The sequence below is a fragment of the Thunnus albacares genome, chromosome 3 (assembly GCF_914725855.1).
Source record: "Thunnus albacares chromosome 3, fThuAlb1.1, whole genome shotgun sequence".
NCBI lineage: Eukaryota > Metazoa > Chordata > Actinopteri > Scombriformes > Scombridae > Thunnus > Thunnus albacares.
Window position 1 is genome coordinate 4,214,316 of NC_058108.1, and position 19,922 is coordinate 4,234,237.

Here is a 19,922-nt window from a genome sequence, read left to right on the forward strand (position 1 = left end):
CTGCCACTAGGGGTGCCAGATTAGAAAACGCTCCTATGTGTCGTTCTGGTCAAACGACGTATGTGGTTGTTTGATTTGGAGGACTTGTTGGTTTTCTCTATTTGTGATAGAATGCTACAGTGCAGGAATATTTGTTTTATATATACGGTAATAATTGAAACTTTTAGTGTTTAAAGCTTAAGAAAAGAAAATGTGTTATCTCATTATTTTGTTTTCATGGCATCTGAGTCTCTTCCCTCCATACTCCCAGTTCTCTCTCTTTCTCTCTCTCTCTGTGCCTCTTTCTGTCTCTTTTCCTCTCTGTTTTCATCCCCGTGACACAAAGCGACATGGGGCTGCAGATCTCCTTGCTACATTGACCTGATGTGTCTACATGCTTTCCATTCTTAAATTCCTCATTGCACACGGTTTCGCTAGAGAGACCGTGAGGTCAATTCTCAGCGACACAGCGAAACAAATATGCCATGTTACAGTAGGTCTTCAATGAGTCGCTGTCTAGCATTGGCCTAGTTTACCCTGTCATGGTAAAACTGTTTCCTCTCAGCAGAACAGTAGAGTATTAAACAGCCTGTCTCTGCTCATTACAGATGTGGCATGTCTGAGCTGCCCAAAGGTGTTGTTTTAGTATATTGTGTTGTATTGTACAGTGTCTGATCTGTGCCTGATATATCTGTTTTGCTGTCATAAAGCATAAAGACTTATTCCCTCTCATACATATTGAAATATTTCAACAGTGGCACTGCAAATCTTATGTGAAAACAAATCTTCAGAGTGCGTCGCTAATTTGTTGGCAGCTGTCAGGTCAGACTGAAGGTCGTCATGATTCCTGGAGGAAGCGGGATTTGAACAGGCGTAGCCCAGGGATTTCACCCGAAGGTTTCCCTCACCAAGGAGTCTTTGACCCACAAGCTAATTAAAAACATAGAAGCAAGATAAAGGAAAGGGGTTTCTCCCTTCTCCATCCTTCCGCATCCTCACTAAAGAGCTGAGGAAAGCCGAGGATTAAGGCTTAACACTTCTCACCTTCCTGAAGCGGCGTGTTCAATTTCACGTGAAGGATGTGGAGCCTTAAACACATTTTCTCATGTATGTGTTCGCTTTAATAGCATGCTGTCACTCCGGGTCACGGTCTCGTTCTCATTCTGTTTCATCTGTAGGAGCTCTACACATTCGCTGAAGGAGTGTTACTGATACGTTAGCTGCATGCTAAGCAGATGTGCACAGTTGTTGTGACTTTCATGTTTTATAAAGATATACAGCAAAGATTCAGATTCAACTGAGAAAATGATCATAAATCAGAAACACATCATAATAAAAGCTTTGAATAAATTAATGTGAGCTAATTTTCAATCTAAATTGAAATATTATGGATCATCGATTGCATGCGAAGAAACAGTATGAAACTCAAATGAAATTATCTATTTCGTTTACTTTATTTGCATGACTGTATGCAAGTCATGAAATTCAAATTGCACTAATCAAGTTACAGGATGGTTTTGGGAACATCGCTGGGCATACTGTACAGCAGGAAACCAGTGAAGGTGCAGAGGTTGCGATCGCTGTCAGCCCAGACCCAGGACCTGGCCTCCATGTGCACATCAACCTGGTCTCCTTTCTGGAGATGCAACACTACTCCGTTAGAACCGTTATCTGTGACGTCAGAGGCGGTCGGGTGTTCTGCGGTGCCCACAACAACCTCGCCGTTCTTGTACAGCAATAGAAAACCAGGGTTTCCTCCGTTAGCGTGGGAGTATAGGGTGAAGTGGTAAACTCCGCTGACTGGAGCTGTAAAGACTCCTGAAGAGGGAGTTCAGAGAAGGATGATAAGACATTTTAATAATAATGTTCTTCACACTAGATGATAAATGATGTAGGGAGAGTCCTCACTTCATTATTGTATTCTCAAAAAGGCACAAAGCAACAACACAGTGTGACAAGATTGGCTAAAAGGGAAGTATCACTGCATTGTTATATTAACATGCAATCGCCATTTGTCGAACTGTGCTGAGTGCATGTATGTGGCATTAAACCCACATGTGAACAATGAGGAAGCTGTCCACCAACATAAATAAATTCAATGATTACACAAGATGGTTACCGCAATACGTTACCTGTCGTGTGATCGTAGCCGTCACCGATGTTGGTGATTACTTTCTTGTAGACAAGAGTGGTCTCAGTGTCAAATGGCCCGATGTGCGTTTGGTTCTCTTCAAGTGCAGCTGAGAAGGCGACTTTATCTGACAAAGAAATGATCATGATTGAGAATGTTAAATATATATATATATATATATATATATATATTTCTTCCTCAATTAATATTTTTATGTTTACATTTTACTGTTGTTTTATTGTCTGGAAGGAGAAAGTGGAGCTACAATAAAAAGTAGCCTTCCTATATTGCTGTCATTGCTTATTTACCTTCAGTCATTGTTGTCTTCACCTCTTCCACTGCTGCAGCTGTTTGCTCAACCTTATTCTTCAAGACCTCTTGTATAACTTGGTTTGTTTCCAGTTTGGCCTCTAACTCTGTAATGAAAATGCAATAACACAATACAATATACTCAACTACACACTGCTACTGTAGCTATTAACGCAATTATTATTAAATAATAACCTTTAAAACCTGATATCGTGCCGTCTATACAAAAATATGAGCACTTTGAGAAATTTGCAATGGATCAATAATAGTTTGCTCGCCTTGATCGGCTTTTTTAAGTGCCTCTGTGTCAGCTTCTGTTTTTTCAAGCTTTATGTTCGTCTCCTGGCCAAGAATCTCAGCGGCGTTCAGTCTAATCTCTAATGCTGCGGGATTAGTAGAAGAGATCGAGAGGTGAATTCAAAGATTAGATAAAACACATTATTGGTTTATAGTAGCGTACCTGTTATTAAATGATTAATAGTAGCTACAGTATATACTGATTGTTTTATTTATTTATTTATGACCTTCATTTCTTTCCTCCAGTGCCTCCACTTTATTTTCTGTCACTCCGAGGTGTGTGTTCATTTGCTTTGCCAGGTCTTCACTGGCTTCTACTCTGGACTTCAGCTCTAGTCAAAGAGATGAGGATGAATTCAGCCGTTATGTCTAATTTAAATCACGGTAATGAGAAACATACTCCTAATGAACTCATTACCCATTCACAATTAAATATCATTTCAACACCAGAAGGGCTACCTCGATCCGCCGTCATCAGAGCTTTCACCTCCCTCTCTGTGTCTGCAGTCTTGATCTTCAGCTCCTCGCTCAGGATCTCAGTGACTCCCAGTCTGGCTGCCAGATCTATTGGAAAACTTCAAGTCATCAATCAGGCAAATACAGGCTGGACTCCAGTCTGGACTCAAACTCTGACAGTTAAAATGATGAAAGAGAATACATTATTATTAATTTATCTTGATCAGCAGTCTGTTGTCCGTTGGCTTCGAGTTGTTCACTTATTTACTCACAATGTGATCGCGCTAATGCAATAATATCTGATTTGCGTTAGTGTACCTTTAATTTCAATCTGTAATTCTGCCACCAGGGTTTTTTGCGTCTCTGCCTGAACATTGCTGGCGTTCAGTCTGGCCTGCAGATCTGGTCATTACATGGAGTAATAAAAACATGAAATGATTAATCACACAGATAATTCCACCAAAAAACATTCATTTTTGAAAAGCAAAAACTCGTCCCTCTAACCTTCATTCAGCATATATTTTATACATACTGATGTACATAATCACACAGTATGAATGTTGTTCATTTACCTTCATCAGCAGTCTGCAGTACCTTCATTTCTGCCTTTGCGTCTCCAAGCTTATTTCCCAGCTCTGTCAGTCCGGCGTTCAGCTCTGTGTGGTAAAAAATGAAGGTATGAATACTGCACGACTTCCACCATTCAGTCAAATATAAAACATGAGGTGAAATTAGATGAGCTGAGATGAGAAGAAAACTGCTTTGCTTTGCTCGTTAATAATTCACTTGTTTGTTGTATCACCTTTACTTTCTTTGTGGAGTTGCTCCACTCGTCTGCTTTGGCCCTCCAGATCACTGGCGTTCAATCTGGCCTCTAGTTCTGATCAACGAGGATGAGAGAAAGATGATTACGTAGTAAACAAATGAAAACAAAAGGAAACAAACAAGTTCTGCAAGACTCAGACTCTACAGCCAAGCTAATGGCTCAGGTTATAAACCAAAGTATTGGACAATTTCAAAGTTTAACTTGATGATAGCACTGTGCTAGATAAAAAGTTTAGGGATCACCAAAGTTATCACAATTCATCCTGTAGAGAACATGAGTGTCTAAAAAAACAAAAAGGTCAGCCTCCTAATGGCGCTAGAGGAAATATTAGGGAAAAGTCAGCAAAAGGGGATCTTGAATCCATAGAACCGTGCCGCTAGGGTGACTAAAAATAGATTGATGGATAGCAAACTGAATACACAGCTTGCAGCCATTGTGGGAGAGTGTTAAGAGTGAGGAGTCAACTCAAGCGTCAACTCAGCTCTCTTGCTGCCTCTTTATCTCATCAGGTACTCCTGCTCTGATTATAAGTATTTTTAGAAGGGTTTGATCTTACATTTCATATCGTGGATAGCGTTACGTTACCTGTGTACTGCCGTACGACTTGCCGTACCTGCTTCCTCTGCTCCTCTTCCTGCATCTCACTGACTCTCAGTCTGGCCTCGTGGTCTTTTTTGCAGAATTGAAATAATGAAATGTGAAACAAATTTATGCAGTGATTAAAAAAAACATCCTAAAAAGCTGACTTAAAAATTTAAGACAACCAGAAACTATAGTTATATAAACATATTTGAAAAAAACCCCCAATAAAACCCATCATATGGAAACGAAACAGGTAAAAAATGTTTAACCTGTGTAGCCTTTCTTCAGTGCTTCCACTTGTTTCCATATTTCCTCCATCAGGCTGTCTCTGACTGTCAGCACGGTCGTCTGTTCTGTTAATTACACAAATCATGTGAAGTTAAAACACAGAAGACGCTGCATCCTTCATCCACTTTCCCACCACCTTCCGCACATACCGTGTACTTTCTGAAGCTGAAGTTTGGTACGTTGCAGCTCGTTTCTTTGTTCATCCAAAACAGCCATCATCTCTCTGAGCAGAGTGAAGCTATCTCCTCCTGCAGGGTCATCCTGAGTATATGTGATAGCAGTGAACCTCTGTCCCAGGACGTTAGCCTCAGACAGGCAGCAGCCGAGCAGGACGAGTAAAACAACCCTCATCTTCCTGGTCTGTAGAGAGGTGACGTTTAGGGGCTTTGCAAGAGGGGCTTTTAAGCGTTAGGTGACCGTGTGAAAGGTTATGCAAGGTTTGTATGTTGTTGACATGTAACTGACCAGTTAAAGTTCATACAACATGTCCATTTGGGTCAAGGGTAGAGGCGTCGTGATAAGAGGCTTTCTCATATGAAATGACCACTGAAAAATAATGACATGACTGTAAATATGTAGTCGGTGGTCTAATGAAACCTCTTTTCAGTTCCAAACTTGATAGTTGAGAGTGTGAAATCTATTTATCAGAGTGCAGCTCTGAGATATTTTGCAATAAAAGTTTGGCATCCAACATGTTATTTCCAAAAGTGACACCGCACTATAGTCATTTATAGCCATTTTACACTTCAAACATTTTTGCATGACAGACATGCATTAGACATAGGTAGTGTATGGTTACATAGAAAGTATAGCAGACATTTTTTTTTGTTTTTATGGTCTGTATGTATGGTCTAGACCTGCTCCATGTGAAAAGTTCCCTTAGATGACTTTTGTTGTGATTTGGCGCCATATGAATAAAACTGAATTGAAACTGAATTGAATTGTATTGGTAAGAATTGACCAGCCTGTTACATGATGTATCTGTTCGACGACTGCTCTCTTTTACTATAATTCTCACGGTTACGGTGACATTCAAAGATACATTAATGTGTGTGCATGCAAGTTTGTGCGCATGCTTGCCTCTGTGTCTGTGGGTAAACACGTGGATGTAGTGCGTGTCCAGCCGGCTCCCACCACCCCTCAGGACAGCATCATGACAGTGTAGTGCAGAGCTGGAGGTGTGTTTGTCCGCCTGTGTGTGTGTGTGTGTTTGTGTGTGTATTTGGGCTCCTGTGGATCAGGCAGAGGTCAGATATTAATCAGGGAAGGTTATAGAGAGATAGAGGACCTTTCAGACACCTAAATATATACGCATGAGTGTGTGCGTGCTATATTTCTGTGCGTTCTGGTGTGTTTGTTTCATATGTAAGTGTGTGTGCATTCATGCATATGTTGCATAGCTGCATGTGTGTTTTTGTGTGTGTGTACGTTAAAGAGCTGGAGGAGTGTCCGTGGGCTGCAGAGATCAGATATTACTCAGCAAAGGTCATAGAGCATAGAGGGTTTCCGCTGCACACCTAAAGTTGTTTGTGTGTGTGTCTCACTATACCGCTCCGCATTTGTCTTGCGTGCATGCCTGCATGAATGCGTGGTGTTAACATATGCACGTGTGTGCTCTACTGTACATGAGCCTGAATTGCTTATAGGCATATGGCAGCATCAACTGCTGTTATATGGCAGAAGAAGTTCCAGAGAAAAGGTTAGATGTATAGGTGTATGTGTGAGGTGTAAATACGTGCGTCTTCAGATTGGTGTGAACAGGGTCAGAGAGGGTGAAAGCACCAACCCACAGGAAATCCTTTTGTGGCCAGAGAAGATGTCACAGTCGAAAGAGCTTTCCTCGGCTGTTCAGTGGGGGATTATATGCTCTTTTTGTTGAAATTCTTTCCATGTCTTTATCCCTTTTTTTGTTTCTGTCTGTGTTACTGCGTTTGAATGTAGATGTACCTGCAATAAAACTGTCCGACTGTATTATGAGTAATGATATTAGACATGAGATATTAGGATTTTTATTCTTACATTGGTATTGCTAATACTGGTCAATGACATACTGATAAGAAATATTTGTTGCATATATTGTTTAAAAGTCCATATAAGCTACAGACATCATACATTTTTATCACAACAGCATTATATGTGTAAAGCTCAATGAGGCTCACAAATCATCAGGAATACTTATTGCAGCCATATAATCCAGATCAATGATCATTTTGCAAGAAGGCTTTACAACTCAAAATGAAACATAAGCATTTTAACCAAGACTCACCAGCTCAGGCAAGAGACGGTGTTGTCAGTCCTCTGAACGTTTGAACAAAAGGACGTTAACAAAGTGTGAATGTCAAGATGGCCCTTTCAAATGCGCAAAACACTTGTCAGCAAGAGTTTTACTCACAGTGGCTGAAATGCTGTTTACTCCCATCTTGAACTCACGTCTGCGTGAAAATGTGTGAACTGTGTTTTTCAGGTTCAGCTGCAGCCACATCATTCTACGAGAACCGCCGTAGCTTTGAAGCTCTTGTGTCTTGTAAAACGATTTATTGATTGATTCCCTTCCCATGCACCAAATACCGGCTTCCTGTCAATATTTGTTACGTTGAGTAATTTGATCATTTAGGACTGCTGAACTGCTACAACATCAGTGTCACATAGATTCACATAAAATGAGACAAGTGTGCATGAAAAGATATGCAACCATGCTGGGAAGAGGCCCATAGACTGTTTTGCAGAAGCTTTCTAAAATGATCCTGTCATGGATTTACAGAAGAGCACCTACATGTTACACATTACAGTCTTTACCCCCCTACATTTTGCTTTATGGGAGACCTGATGAAGGTTCTAACATAAGAGGAGATTTGCTGTGTGCTACTTTCAGAAAGACTTTCATTGTGTGCTATATCTCTGCGATCTAAAGATATGCACTTCTAACGCAGACAGAGGCAACGTATTATAGGACGAGCGGTGAAACATGTAATGGATGAATAATGTACTGAAATATTCATAGATTCTGTTATTAGCTTAATATTTAATCCACAGATCCAAAGTGGTCACATGTATGCTGTGATCTAGTTCAGTGGGACGGCAAGTGTCTTTGGTTTTGAGTCAGTTTATCATGATGTGCTTTATGAAACTTCATTCATCTTCAAAGTTATGAAATCCAGGCAGGGAAATATTTCAGTGTAACATTCTCTGCTTGTTTTAAAATGGGTCATTACGACGGCAATTTAGTCAGCCAAATAATTCTCTATAGTTTGACTGTTACCTGTGTCGCCCTACTTTCAGATAAAGATTAATTATTTGAGTTACGCTGAATTTTTTTTCTCTCCCTTCCTCCGCAGATCATTGCATATCAGCCATATGGACGCTCTGTTGACTGGTGGGCATATGGAGTGCTGCTCTATGAAATGCTGGCAGGACAGGTGAGTGGTGTACACACACACACACACACACACACACACACAGTGGTACTTGCTTATGTAATAACTTCTACATATTATGCCGACAACTTTACACAGACACAGAGTTTCTCACAGATCACTCACACCCGCATTAAAAGTCCCCCTAGCAGCGAGGCTGTGCTGCAGCTTAAATGTACTCAGGTGGTTCTCCCGTAAGACCTTCCCACCAGTGCTTATAATAAACACTGACACATATACAAACATAACCTCCATTTTCCTCCTATCATAGGGCATATCCGAGTTGGTGTAACCTCTCACCTTCTTTCAAGCAGTCAGCTGAGCTTACTATTGACTCAGGTTTGACCGGTGTGTGTGTGTGTGTGTGTGTGTGTGTGTGTTCAGCATATTAGCGGAAACATTCTTACAGCGTACTCTAAAACCTCACTGCGGATTTTTTTTAAGTGTGTCATCATGTAGAGTAGCAGCTAATTGATCAATCATGAAGTGGTATGAGGAGCATGGATTCCAGCGGTATCTCTTTACATACATTACATTCACAGCTCGTATTATTTACTCATCAACATTTCACCGTCTCAGTAACGGATCTGGTTAAACAGATGTAAGATTTTGCTCACGCTGCCTGAGCTGGGTGACTTTGATTGTGATTGCAGTTCTACGTAGGCTGGATACAGTCTCCCTGTGGTAGATATGAGTAGTGTAGCAAGACACCATTCAAATTCCTGAAAAAACAGTGAGCTTAAGTGTTAAACAGCCCATTTATATATTTTGGAGGTTGCCGTTTGATGCAGAAAAGTTAGATATCTAATTTGCTCAACTTGTGCACAAATGAAGGCACTAGACTGGCAGCATATTTTGTTGCAACACGTTTAAAACATGGCACCCTTCCCCAGACTGTATGCTACCCTACAACCAGAGCGGCTGTCTGTCTGAGCCTTTTATGCCCCTTTAGTCTCTGCTTTCGTGTGAAAATTGATTTGATCCTTTGTAATTTTCTACATTGACCTGTTAAAGAAGCTTATTTTCTTCCGTTTCTTTGAGGTTTGTTGAATTAGCGTTGCATTAGCCGGAAGCTAAAGATGCTCCACGTGTTGCTTACATAGGAATAATATGACTTGTTTAAAGGTTAGCCTAGCGATAGCTTTTTACAGTGTCTCCAATCTGTGCAAAATCAGCCTAAAAACACATTCTAGTGGTTGCAAATAGTGGAAACAAAGCATGTCAGAGATAACTTCTTAACATATATTATCACCACATTATTATGGCTACACTCACAATGTCATCACTCATCTCTACATTATACTATTAATGTAAATAGCTTCAAGAGAATTCTGAAAGATGTTCTCATTTGAAGATGCTGAGAAAGTAAAAAACAAAACTCATCACATCAGAAGATTTCCTCAGCACTAAATGACTTATTAAGATATATTTTTAGAGACCCCTATTCCAAAAGGCTAGAAGCAAAGTGCAGATAAATGCAAAAGCTAGCTCCTCCGCAGCAAAGCAAAACATGTAGATGGGTATGTTTTCATTCCCGAATTAACTTAGAAGAAGTGTCAGCTGTTAAACAATTAAGAAAAGTTTTTTACTTATTCAGATTTTCCCTTCCTCTGTATCTCTCTGCTGTGTGTGAAATCAGGTAAAGGGGGCATGACGTAGACAGGCTATCTCTAGTTGAAGGGGCCAGTGGAGTGGAAATGACGAATAATTCATTTTATGGACTGTCAAAACACCCACATTATGGTTACTGATGATAACCAGCCAGTGAGGAGGGGAAAAAAAAGCTGGGTCATCCACTCCATTTGCCCTGCAAGGTCTTCCTGTGAAACTTGTTTGCACAAATTGTCCATTTTTCCTTATTTTCTCTCCGTTTTCTGTCATTTCTTCCTCAATTCTCTCTCTTTAGCATCCTGTACTGTCAATTTTTTGTCCAGTTTTTTCCCATCCCATGTTTATTCAGTAGGGGAAACTATTTTTACCAAATGTGGCCAATTTACCTGTCAGGTAGAGAGACAAAAACACAAATGTACCACTGGTGGATACTTTCGGTGATACATGGTGACACTTTACTTTTAGCGGTACAAAGTTGTTTGTGGTCTCAGAACAGTAACCACGTATTCACCCGCTGTGTTTTAATGGATGAACCACTAGCACTCTCATTGTTGTGTCCTTCTATCCACAGCCTCCATTTGATGGAGAGGATGAAGATGAGTTGTTCCAGTCCATTATGGAGCACAACGTTTCCTACCCTAAGTCCCTGTCCAAAGAGGCTGTCTCCGTCTGCAAAGGGGTGAGTGCAAGTGAATCAGTCGGTGTTGTCAGGCAAAATCCATAATCAACATCAAGATATGCTTTTTTTTCTGTTTTACAAACATATTCAGTAAAATGCACCTGTCTGATATGAAGCAATAGACATCTTCCATCTACTGTCCTGTTTAACAGGGACTGTTTTCCCCAGAAGCTTTTCCCGTCTGGGATGAAAATCCTGTAAATCAGCATTTTAAACCCGGTGTCTTTCACGCTCTTCACTGAAGCCAAGATAACTGAAATTCATGTAAGAGGACTACAAAACTCTTCCCGCTTGTTCAACTTAAGGAATAAAAACAGACACACTGTGTCACAGACTGATGTAAAGCTTTTCTTAGCCTTGCAGATCTAGACAGATCTAGTCTAGATCCATTTGCTGTATGAATGAAGCTTTTTAAAAATACTTTATGGGAATTCATCTATGTATTATTGGACTCTTCTCACCACACTCAGGGCCTGTGTCTTTGACATATGCATCATTAAAACATCGAAGGAAACCTGTTGTCCAGTTTACTCCTCACTAGTGTGACTGGCTTAATTCTCCCAGCACCACCTTTGATTGCCTTTTCCATCAAATCTGACTGTATAACCATTTGCAATAAATGGTCAATTCTTTGGTGCGTTTGTTTGACTGAAATACAGTAAGTAAGTTCTTTCAAGTGGTGATAAATAACCAAAAATGGGCAACACAGATGAAGGAAATATGAAATTCTGTGCTGTTAATCAGCAAAATATGCCAGACATTAAAACATCTACCAGATGTCTTGAACAAATGTGTTACTCCTCAACAATTTCTGGACCAAAGTATCAACAAAATGATTGAATCTAGGATTCTGACAGAAATGTATGTGATTGAGCAGAGAGCTGAGAAACCTCTGCTGGAAGAAGATAGAAGATATTAAAGGTCTTCATACTGTAGCTCTCTCTTATATTTCTTGTCTTTTTCTGCTTCATTTGTGCAAACAAACTTATTAATGCTGCTGGAAAACTACAGAACAGTGCATGGTTTAGTATTTATTGTGGTAGCCCAGTACTGACTTTGTTTGTGTTCATTGTATTTAAAGTCATTTGTTTTATTGCATTTTACCAGGACTGGTTTAAAAAAAGCTGGGAATCATTTTTGAACCAAACAGTCCAGCATTTTGAGTCGCAATGAGATTGTTTTCCATCAGTTACCCCCTCCTCTGTAAGAACAGAGGAGTATTTATACTCAACAGTCTCCTGAGATGCTGTGTCAGCTACCATGGGTACATGGATGCTGGATCTCCAGAGACAGTGAGAACTGAACAGTACAGTGGGTCAGTGCAAGTCAAGCAGACAAATACTGGAATATAGTAACTCTTTGTCTCGTTTCATGTTAACAACAGAATGTTTTGAAAGAAAATGAAAAAGGAAGGGACGCAGGAAGAACACAGTACACTTACCCAATGTATTCACCGGAACTCACTTTATTGCTTCACAGTACAGACAACAAGGAAAAAATCATGTGCAGGAACTCTGCATACAATCACTCATTTGCCCTTTAACCTCTGTGTGTATGACCTTCATTGGCACTTTGTATGCACTCTTCAGAAGACAGCAAGAAACACTGGTATGTCAATACATGTTCATCCTCAGAGGAGCTGATGGACATGAAATATGGATGAATTTTGGCAGCTGTCGATGAATTCACAGTCACTGATGACATGAGGTTCGACTAAGGACTCTTTGGTCAATAAAAGATGAGAATTACTGCAGGAACATTCCTCAAGTGGTTTATTTTATTAGCAGAAGAGACTCAGAGAGACTCTTTATTTTGAATGTTCAGGAGGGTAACAGAGACGTGTGTGTGTGTATGTAGAAGGAATTTAATAGTGAAAGTGTCAGTTTTATTTCTGTCCAGAGGCAGTGCAAATTCAATGAGCTGTGCAATAACACGCTTTGTCTCCTTGTTCCTACCTCAACTCCACTGATTTGTCTTTGTCCTCTCTCTTTCCTTTTCCCATCCTTTTCTTTCTCCTTAATTTTTCTTGGCTGAGTGTGCACGTGTGTGTGTGTGTGTATGTGTGTGTATCCTGGTCTCAGCCCAAGTCCCTGTCTCGACCTTAGTCTGGCATGGCTGCAGCACCTCCTCTTAATGGATACATAGTGCTCGCCAGTAGCGTGACCCACAGAAGAAAGAGAAAGATGATGATAAGGATATGAAACAAGAGAAAGATTGTTTTATGGGAAATAAAACAGAGATAGGAAGAGGAGGAGAATAACAGGGTGCAGGGAGGAGCAGGAGTGGTGATGCTGAGAGAGAAGAACAGATTTTGACAGAAAACTGATGCTAATACAGAAACGGACGATAGCAGCAGAGGATGGCAAGAGTGATTCTGTGCACATATTATACAGTATATATTGGTTGTATGCAAACAGAAGATGGAGTATTATCTTACAATACCTGCAACTGTTTCTATTCTGAAGGAGCACATACATACCGCACAGTACATTACATTTTAAATAGGTCACAGATGTAGATACATATTCATCTAAGTAATGGGATGGGATCAGACGTTTTGCCTCACTATGTATATGTTATCTCAGGCCGCAGTAAACTAAAGGGGCTTTATAGGATGATGAAGGTGTTTGTGTGTGTGTGTGTGTGTGTGTTTTGAAAGCCCTGCTGACTTAGAGACCCCATCTGCTTTCTCTTTTACTTTATCATTCTCTCTCTTTCTCCGTCTCCCTGACTCTCGCTCGCTCCCTACCCGCCGTCCTGTCAAATCTAACATTTTGACATTCTCAGCAGAAACAGCAGGGTCTCTTCAAAGTTATACACTTCTTGAACACTTCGCTGACAGTTTCATGACACGGTGGAGCCACTGAGATTCGAGTGCTAACAGTTTTGCAGATAGAATAATCAAATGTTTCACCGTGAAACGTCAACACCGCATTTTTCTTTTTTTCAGGAGATGGTTATCCGTCACACTTATGCAAATGAATTCAAGTGATCAAGTTATAATAAAAATAAAAAAAAGTTTGGGCGTGTGATTGACACGGTGGCAGGACAGCAGTCAGTCAGTTTCAAGGACATTTCAAGGTGTGAGCTGTTTAATGGTGACAGCCTTGTGCAGGAGGATGACTTCTCACCGTCAGTGACAGTCCTGTGAACAGACAGAAAGCTGCAAATGACTTTTCCTTCCTCGTCAACAGCTGTCTGATGTACTCTGCCAGCTGGATGCACTCTGCTCATTTAGATTTGGCTCAGCCCATGCATGGCCTGTATGTTGAGGGGCTTGCAGCTAGGAAGCCGGCCTGCAGAAATCACAAATCCAACGCTCATAAAAGTTGAGCATGTCGTTTAATGCTGTCATGTCTCTTAAATCATATTTAGTGCGTTTATGGTGTGATTTCAGCACCCTCAGATAAAGAGCACATACAAGGAACAAATGTCATGGTAACCCTTCCTTTCACAGTCCCCTAATTACTGTATTTACCTGGTAAATATATAGTAAATTATAGTATATTAAACTGCTCCTGCGGAGGTTGTTACCAGGTGACTTTAAGGTAAATCTAATAAACCCTTTGGGTTATTTGTAGCCATGAACAATAACTATATACAAAAAAGTAATTTATTGGAAAGTACTATCTTAATTTCTAGATGTATAAAACTTGGGCAACATAAACCTTGGATAACTACAGTTGAATTGATGAGTAATAGAGGAGGTGTTTCTAAGAATTGGTTGCCTGCTTTCCTGAGAAGCAATTATATCTGAGTTATTACCAAGCTAAAACGATCACAACTGCATGGTATTTGAGTTGATGGGTAATAGTGGAGGGTTTTCTTATTTCAGCTGTAGTTTCTCTGTATTTACCTACTTATTACCAGTGGTAATTACCCAATAATATACCATAAGTTATCATATATTTACTGGGTAAATACTTAGGGGACTGTAAAAGGAAGTTATTTCAAGTTTACTAAAAAACAGAATTTAGTTTAATAATGACTGACAGGCTGCTGTAAGACTCAAGGTGAACAGTATGTATCCGCCTTTAGTCAGAAACTGTAGCTGGAGAGATAAACATCGGTTACACAGTCTTCCTTTGTGTAAGAACACTAAACACACACAGCGTGATTGCTAAACATGTCATATACTGCAGGAGAACTGTGAAGGTGACTGCGCTGCAATGTGAAGGTGTGCATCACAGATTAGGGATTTAAATGAGGCGCTGGAGTCTTGTGGGCTTTTGTGTGTCTGTGTACGTACGCATACACTCACCACTTAGAAAGCATGGAAACCAGCCTATTTAAGCATTTAAACTAACTCAGTTTAAAAAAAAAAAGAAGGATAATTTCCATTTCAGATTCCTGTGCATGAATAAGTCATTTTGTCCTTGGACTGTCAATACTGAAATCCAGTAGGTTTCCTCTCCAGAGGACTTCCTCATCTTCCTTAGCGATTCAACCAGGACAAATCCCTGCACTGAGGTGGGAGAGGTAACGCAAAATATTTAGTATAACTGGTGAAATTTCATACACACACTTAAAAACCAAGTAGCAAGTCAGCGATTATGTTCCTTTATGAGTTGACATGGCTTTAATGCATTTAAAATTGCCCTGTTTGTTTCCTTCTTCAGACCATTTTCTGTTTATACAATCAGCGAGAATTCAAATGCTCTCCAGCTGTAAGTTTAGTTTGTTCAACTGTTATCGACACTTGTATTGTGAGCCACAGTTTTTGTGGTCCAAGACAAATCTTATCTTATTCTAAACTACAGATGTCATGTCTCATCTCTTCTCATACTGTCTTTTCATTTTTGACTTGTATGTCTGACACATTATGTCATCAATTATGTTTAAGTTACGCCAGTGGGCTTCTACATAATTTAACAAGGACAAATTCTGTTGTTGGTTTTATTTCCTGTGGGTACTTTTTTCTTTAAGATCACGGTTTGCTTTTGTGCAAACTGTGTCCTCATGTTGTCTGCAGTGTGATTGGAAGTGGCAGCAGTTCTCTAAAGTCAGAACAAGCAGAGGGAGAGGAAGAAGAAAAAAAAAACAATTATATCACTCTTTTACAGACCCATCTGTTTAGCTGTCATTTACTGACCTAGAAAAGAGACGGAATCACATTATGAAACACATCAGTGAGAACACCGGAGCGGGAGAAAACAAAGTGAGAGAGTTTTCCTGATGAACCAACGCTGAGTACTTTTGAGAGAGTTAAATCCAAACAGTTTTTCCATGTTCTGCCAAAATCTATGTACTGTGTATAACTGAACATGTTCTCCATTCCACCTGAATCATGCAGTCGACACAGAGTTTTTTCTTTTTCTGATCATCTGACGTCCTCTCACAACATTGTTAAAAACAGCGTGATCTGGGTTTAAGTAGAATAACCGCTGTGATTCCTTTGTTCTGACTCCATTGTTTTTTTTTTATAACTGTGAACAGCTGATGACCAAACACCCATCCAAGCGTCTGGGCTGCGGCCCGGAGGGAGAGAGGGACATCAGAGAACACGCCTTCTTCAGACGTATCGACTGGGAACGCCTTCAGAACAGGGAGATACAGCCGCCCTTCAAGCCCAAAGTAGTAAGTCCTGTGCACATAGACTTTTATAGTTGGCGATGAACTTGCTTAGGGTTTAATTTTTACCCCCGTAGTCTGATTAAGTGTGATACCGCTTTGTATAATTACTGTAACCAAGGTCGAGATGATTGGTGGCCTCTGTCATACGAGTTTAGCCTTCATTAAAATAAGGACACAGTTCCTATAACACTCATCTGTTCCTGTCACACAGGGAGCGCTGCTTCTTTGGATTCTATTCTCATGCGGGTGCACGGCGCAAAGTGCAGCGTAGAGTCATTTCCTTGAGATGCAGATGATGTTTTTTTTAAACCTGTGCAGTATTTTAATGACAGTCGTAGGAGAAGGGCAGCACTAAGGTCATCTAAAGCCAACAGGCATCTAGACATCGCCCTAAAAATACCTAAAGTGCACACTTAACTGCACTTTGCGCCATGCACCTTGAAAACTTGGCATCCTTTGTCTTTCCTTTGCCTCATTGCGATTAGTCCAGTCCCCAAATTCAACACCGTGTTCAACGACAGCGTTCTTGTATGTCTATTGTTGACAGAATGTATCTCACAGCACAGTGCAAGCAGCGCGTTTTCACATACAAACACCATATAGATAAACAAGACAAGGGAACAAATGCAACATTCAGCATTTATCCGAACAACCGAGAGCAGATGCGCTTATCACTACAAGACAAATCAAAATGGCAAGAGACGTTTTATGTCCCTCTGCTGTGTTCTCGACTCCCTCGAGGAATATTTGTTCTTGGCTGCTTGTTTACCAACTTGTACGTCAGCCCTCAAGTTGCATTTGTCAGACGTTTGTCATACAGACAACAAAGGGAAAGTCACTAGTTAAAACTTAAAAGTACAGTAATACACTTTTATTGTAAGTGATAGAAATTTGAAAGTATTGATGAACTTTTAAGACGCTTGTATGGAAGTTTAAACAACATGCAGTGTTAGGTATATTAGGTATTCAGTTTTCAATTTAAAAGAATTCAAACAGGTGGTACATAACACAACAATCTAGGTTATTTTCCAGTTATATAATGCTTTTTGGAATATCAATACTTAAGATCAGATTTACACATAATTATTTCTTGTCCTTTCCTCTCTATAGAAATGATGCTCTTGGTTTGACTGTTACAGCTGATTAAAGCTCATCTCTAAATTGCTCAGATGTTTCCAAGGACCCCCACCACCAAACAATAAAAACACACACACACACACACACACACACACACACACATATACAGGAGTCAGCTAATCCTTATCTGTGCTCACCACATTTTCTGGTTGGGACTTTCTCCTTAAGGTTTTCATTAATCACCCAATCTCATTTAATGCACCTAAAACTCATCACCCCAGGAAATACTTCTTGTTGATATTATAAAACTTGCAATCCAAACAGACGCGTGACCAGAACATATGCATGTTATGACATTTTACATTTGAATTTACACAATTTATGGCAGTAAAATTAATGAACCGCAAGCCATCCCGATCCTCCCTCTTTCTCCCTTTCGGCCTTATTTTACTGATATACATACATATCCTACCAACACACACACACATACACACACACACACACACACACGCTGTCCTCATGCTGAAGCTCGGTGTTGCTACAGACCCCAAACCAGTCATGTTGCTGTCAGGGCAGTGTGACATCTAGTATACCCGAAAGTGAAATAGTGAAATGAATTTGCCAGCAGGTTTTCTTTGCTAGTTATCATCTTCTGTTAGCCTCCACATGGAACATGCAGTAGCCACTACTTTTTAGTGTACAGCTGGAGTTGATGCAGTAATGGGAAAAATTCAGAAGAGGACATGCAACAAAGTTAAGAGAGCATAATGTTGTTGTACTTGGCATGCACCTTTTAAGTCCTTTTCAAAATAGTATTTGTATTAATAATTCTAGCAGGATTTACTTGAAATTTAATAATAGGTAAAACTCCTTGGGAAAAAGAAGAGACTTTTACAAAGGTTTCCCCCCAGCTGTAGCTGTTAATAAATAAAATCAAAGCTACCTGCATAGCTCACTAGCTGTAAGTGAAAAAACATCTTATTTTGTGATTTAGGTAAACCCTTCAATATATGAATAATCATTTTTTCAACATAAACAGATCATCCGGGAGACCAGTCCATGAAAAACCAAGTCAGTTTAATTATAGAACTCAATGAAAAACAACAAATGTTGACTAAAGAGTAGAGAAGTGAGCAGGCCATTATAGTCCATCACTAGGCTTGTAAGCTACAGTATAAAATAACATCACACACAAGTAACAGCACACAGGCTCTAGAGCAGACGTGTTGTTGGCACTCCCACATGTTGCTGGAGATGTATAGTAAATAACTGATGTTATTTACTGGAAATGAGACCTGTGTTGTTGCAGTAGGTCTTGTTGTATGAAGGTGAATGCAGAAAGTGGAAATGAAACTCATACCATCGCTGTAAACCACCACACTGTGTCTCATCATGAAGGTGTCAGGAGCATCATTGATTTAAATCTGCTCTCAGTGACAGCAAAACTACACCAGTGTTATATAGTTTTATAAAAACATTACTGTATCATCTTCACAGTAAACAAAATTTTAGGGCTTCGACTAATGATTGTTTTCATTATCAATCAGTCTGATGATCATTTTTCCGATTACTCAATAAATCCTTTAGTTTATGAAATGCCAAAAAAATAATGAAAAATATCCATCACGGTTTCCCAGCATCCAAGAGCATCTTTCCAAAAGCCTTACTTTATCTGACCGACAGTTAACGATATTCAGTTTACAATCATACAAAACAGAGAAAAAGCAACAAATCCTCACATTTCAGAAGTGGGAACCAGAGAATGGTTTGGGTCTTTTGACGATTTGTGCTTGAAAGTGAACAAAAATTATCAATCGAACATCAAAATACTTTTTTCTATGTCTATCCGCTGATCAATTAATGGACTAAAGGTTTCAGCTCTAAATTTTCAGCTTTGCATAAGAGACAGGATCGGTACATTAACCCTACACTGAAGTCACTCTGATGTCTAGTGACCCGTGATATGGAATATAATACAGCCTTGACTTGATGCTCTTTACTGCAGTCAGAACGCAGCTGCAGGCGTAAGATACATACATGTGTTATATGGGCCATAAGTAATTTCAAAGCTTCTCATCTCGATGTATAATTAATGTAACGTCCATTTATTATGAATGCGTTTCTCATATAGCTCACATTTTGCTGCACAGTATGAGGTCCTTGGAGTATACACATGATCATGTAGAGTACGCACACATTCTCCCTGTCTCTCTATCATTCTCTCTCTCTCTCATATACCAGTCAAAACTGTGTCCAAACTTTTGACTGGTACTGTACACACACACACACACATATATAGAGTTCATATAGACTGAATTTCTTTAAATAACAGGAGTCAACAGGCAACAAAGATGAAGTAGGTCACTCAGTGACTTGTGTGTGTGTGTGTGTGTGTGTGTGTGTGTGTGTGTGTCCCTTACATATTCAGTTTAAATATAGTATTTCTTTTCTGTTTCAACCCTCAAGGGCTCCAGTTCCTCTTATAAGGTGAAGCCTGGCCTCTTTGTCCATGTGGTCTCCTGCTGAGTGGATGTGCTGGAAATGCTGTGTGTGCTTTGTGTGTGTATGTGTGTGAGTAAATGTATGTGTGTGTGTGTGTGTGTGGGAAGGTTAAAGAAAGTGAAGGTTAACAGAGATTAAGAAGAGCAGGGGAGGAAGATTTCCTTGCATGTCTGTGTGTCTGTTTGCTGCATACGAGTG

At 39.9% G+C, this 19,922-nt stretch overlaps 1 protein-coding gene across 4 annotated transcripts in view; it reads left to right on the plus strand.

Annotated features, from left to right (window-relative positions):
* prkcaa (protein kinase C, alpha, a) overlaps positions 1-19,922 on the plus strand; it is a 145,835-nt gene that overhangs the window by 114,395 nt on the left and 11,518 nt on the right. For 2 of the 4 annotated variants that reach the window (XM_044345889.1, XM_044345891.1), the window contains 4 exons: positions 8,204-8,284; positions 10,464-10,571; positions 16,008-16,148; positions 19,689-19,709. In XM_044345889.1, the coding sequence (XP_044201824.1) occupies positions 8,204-8,284; positions 10,464-10,571; positions 16,008-16,148; positions 19,689-19,709 (351 nt within the window). The remainder of the gene's footprint in view (positions 1-8,203; positions 8,285-10,463; positions 10,572-16,007; positions 16,149-19,688; positions 19,710-19,922) is intronic. The other 2 variants (XM_044345890.1, XM_044345892.1) reach the window with 1 other exon arrangement.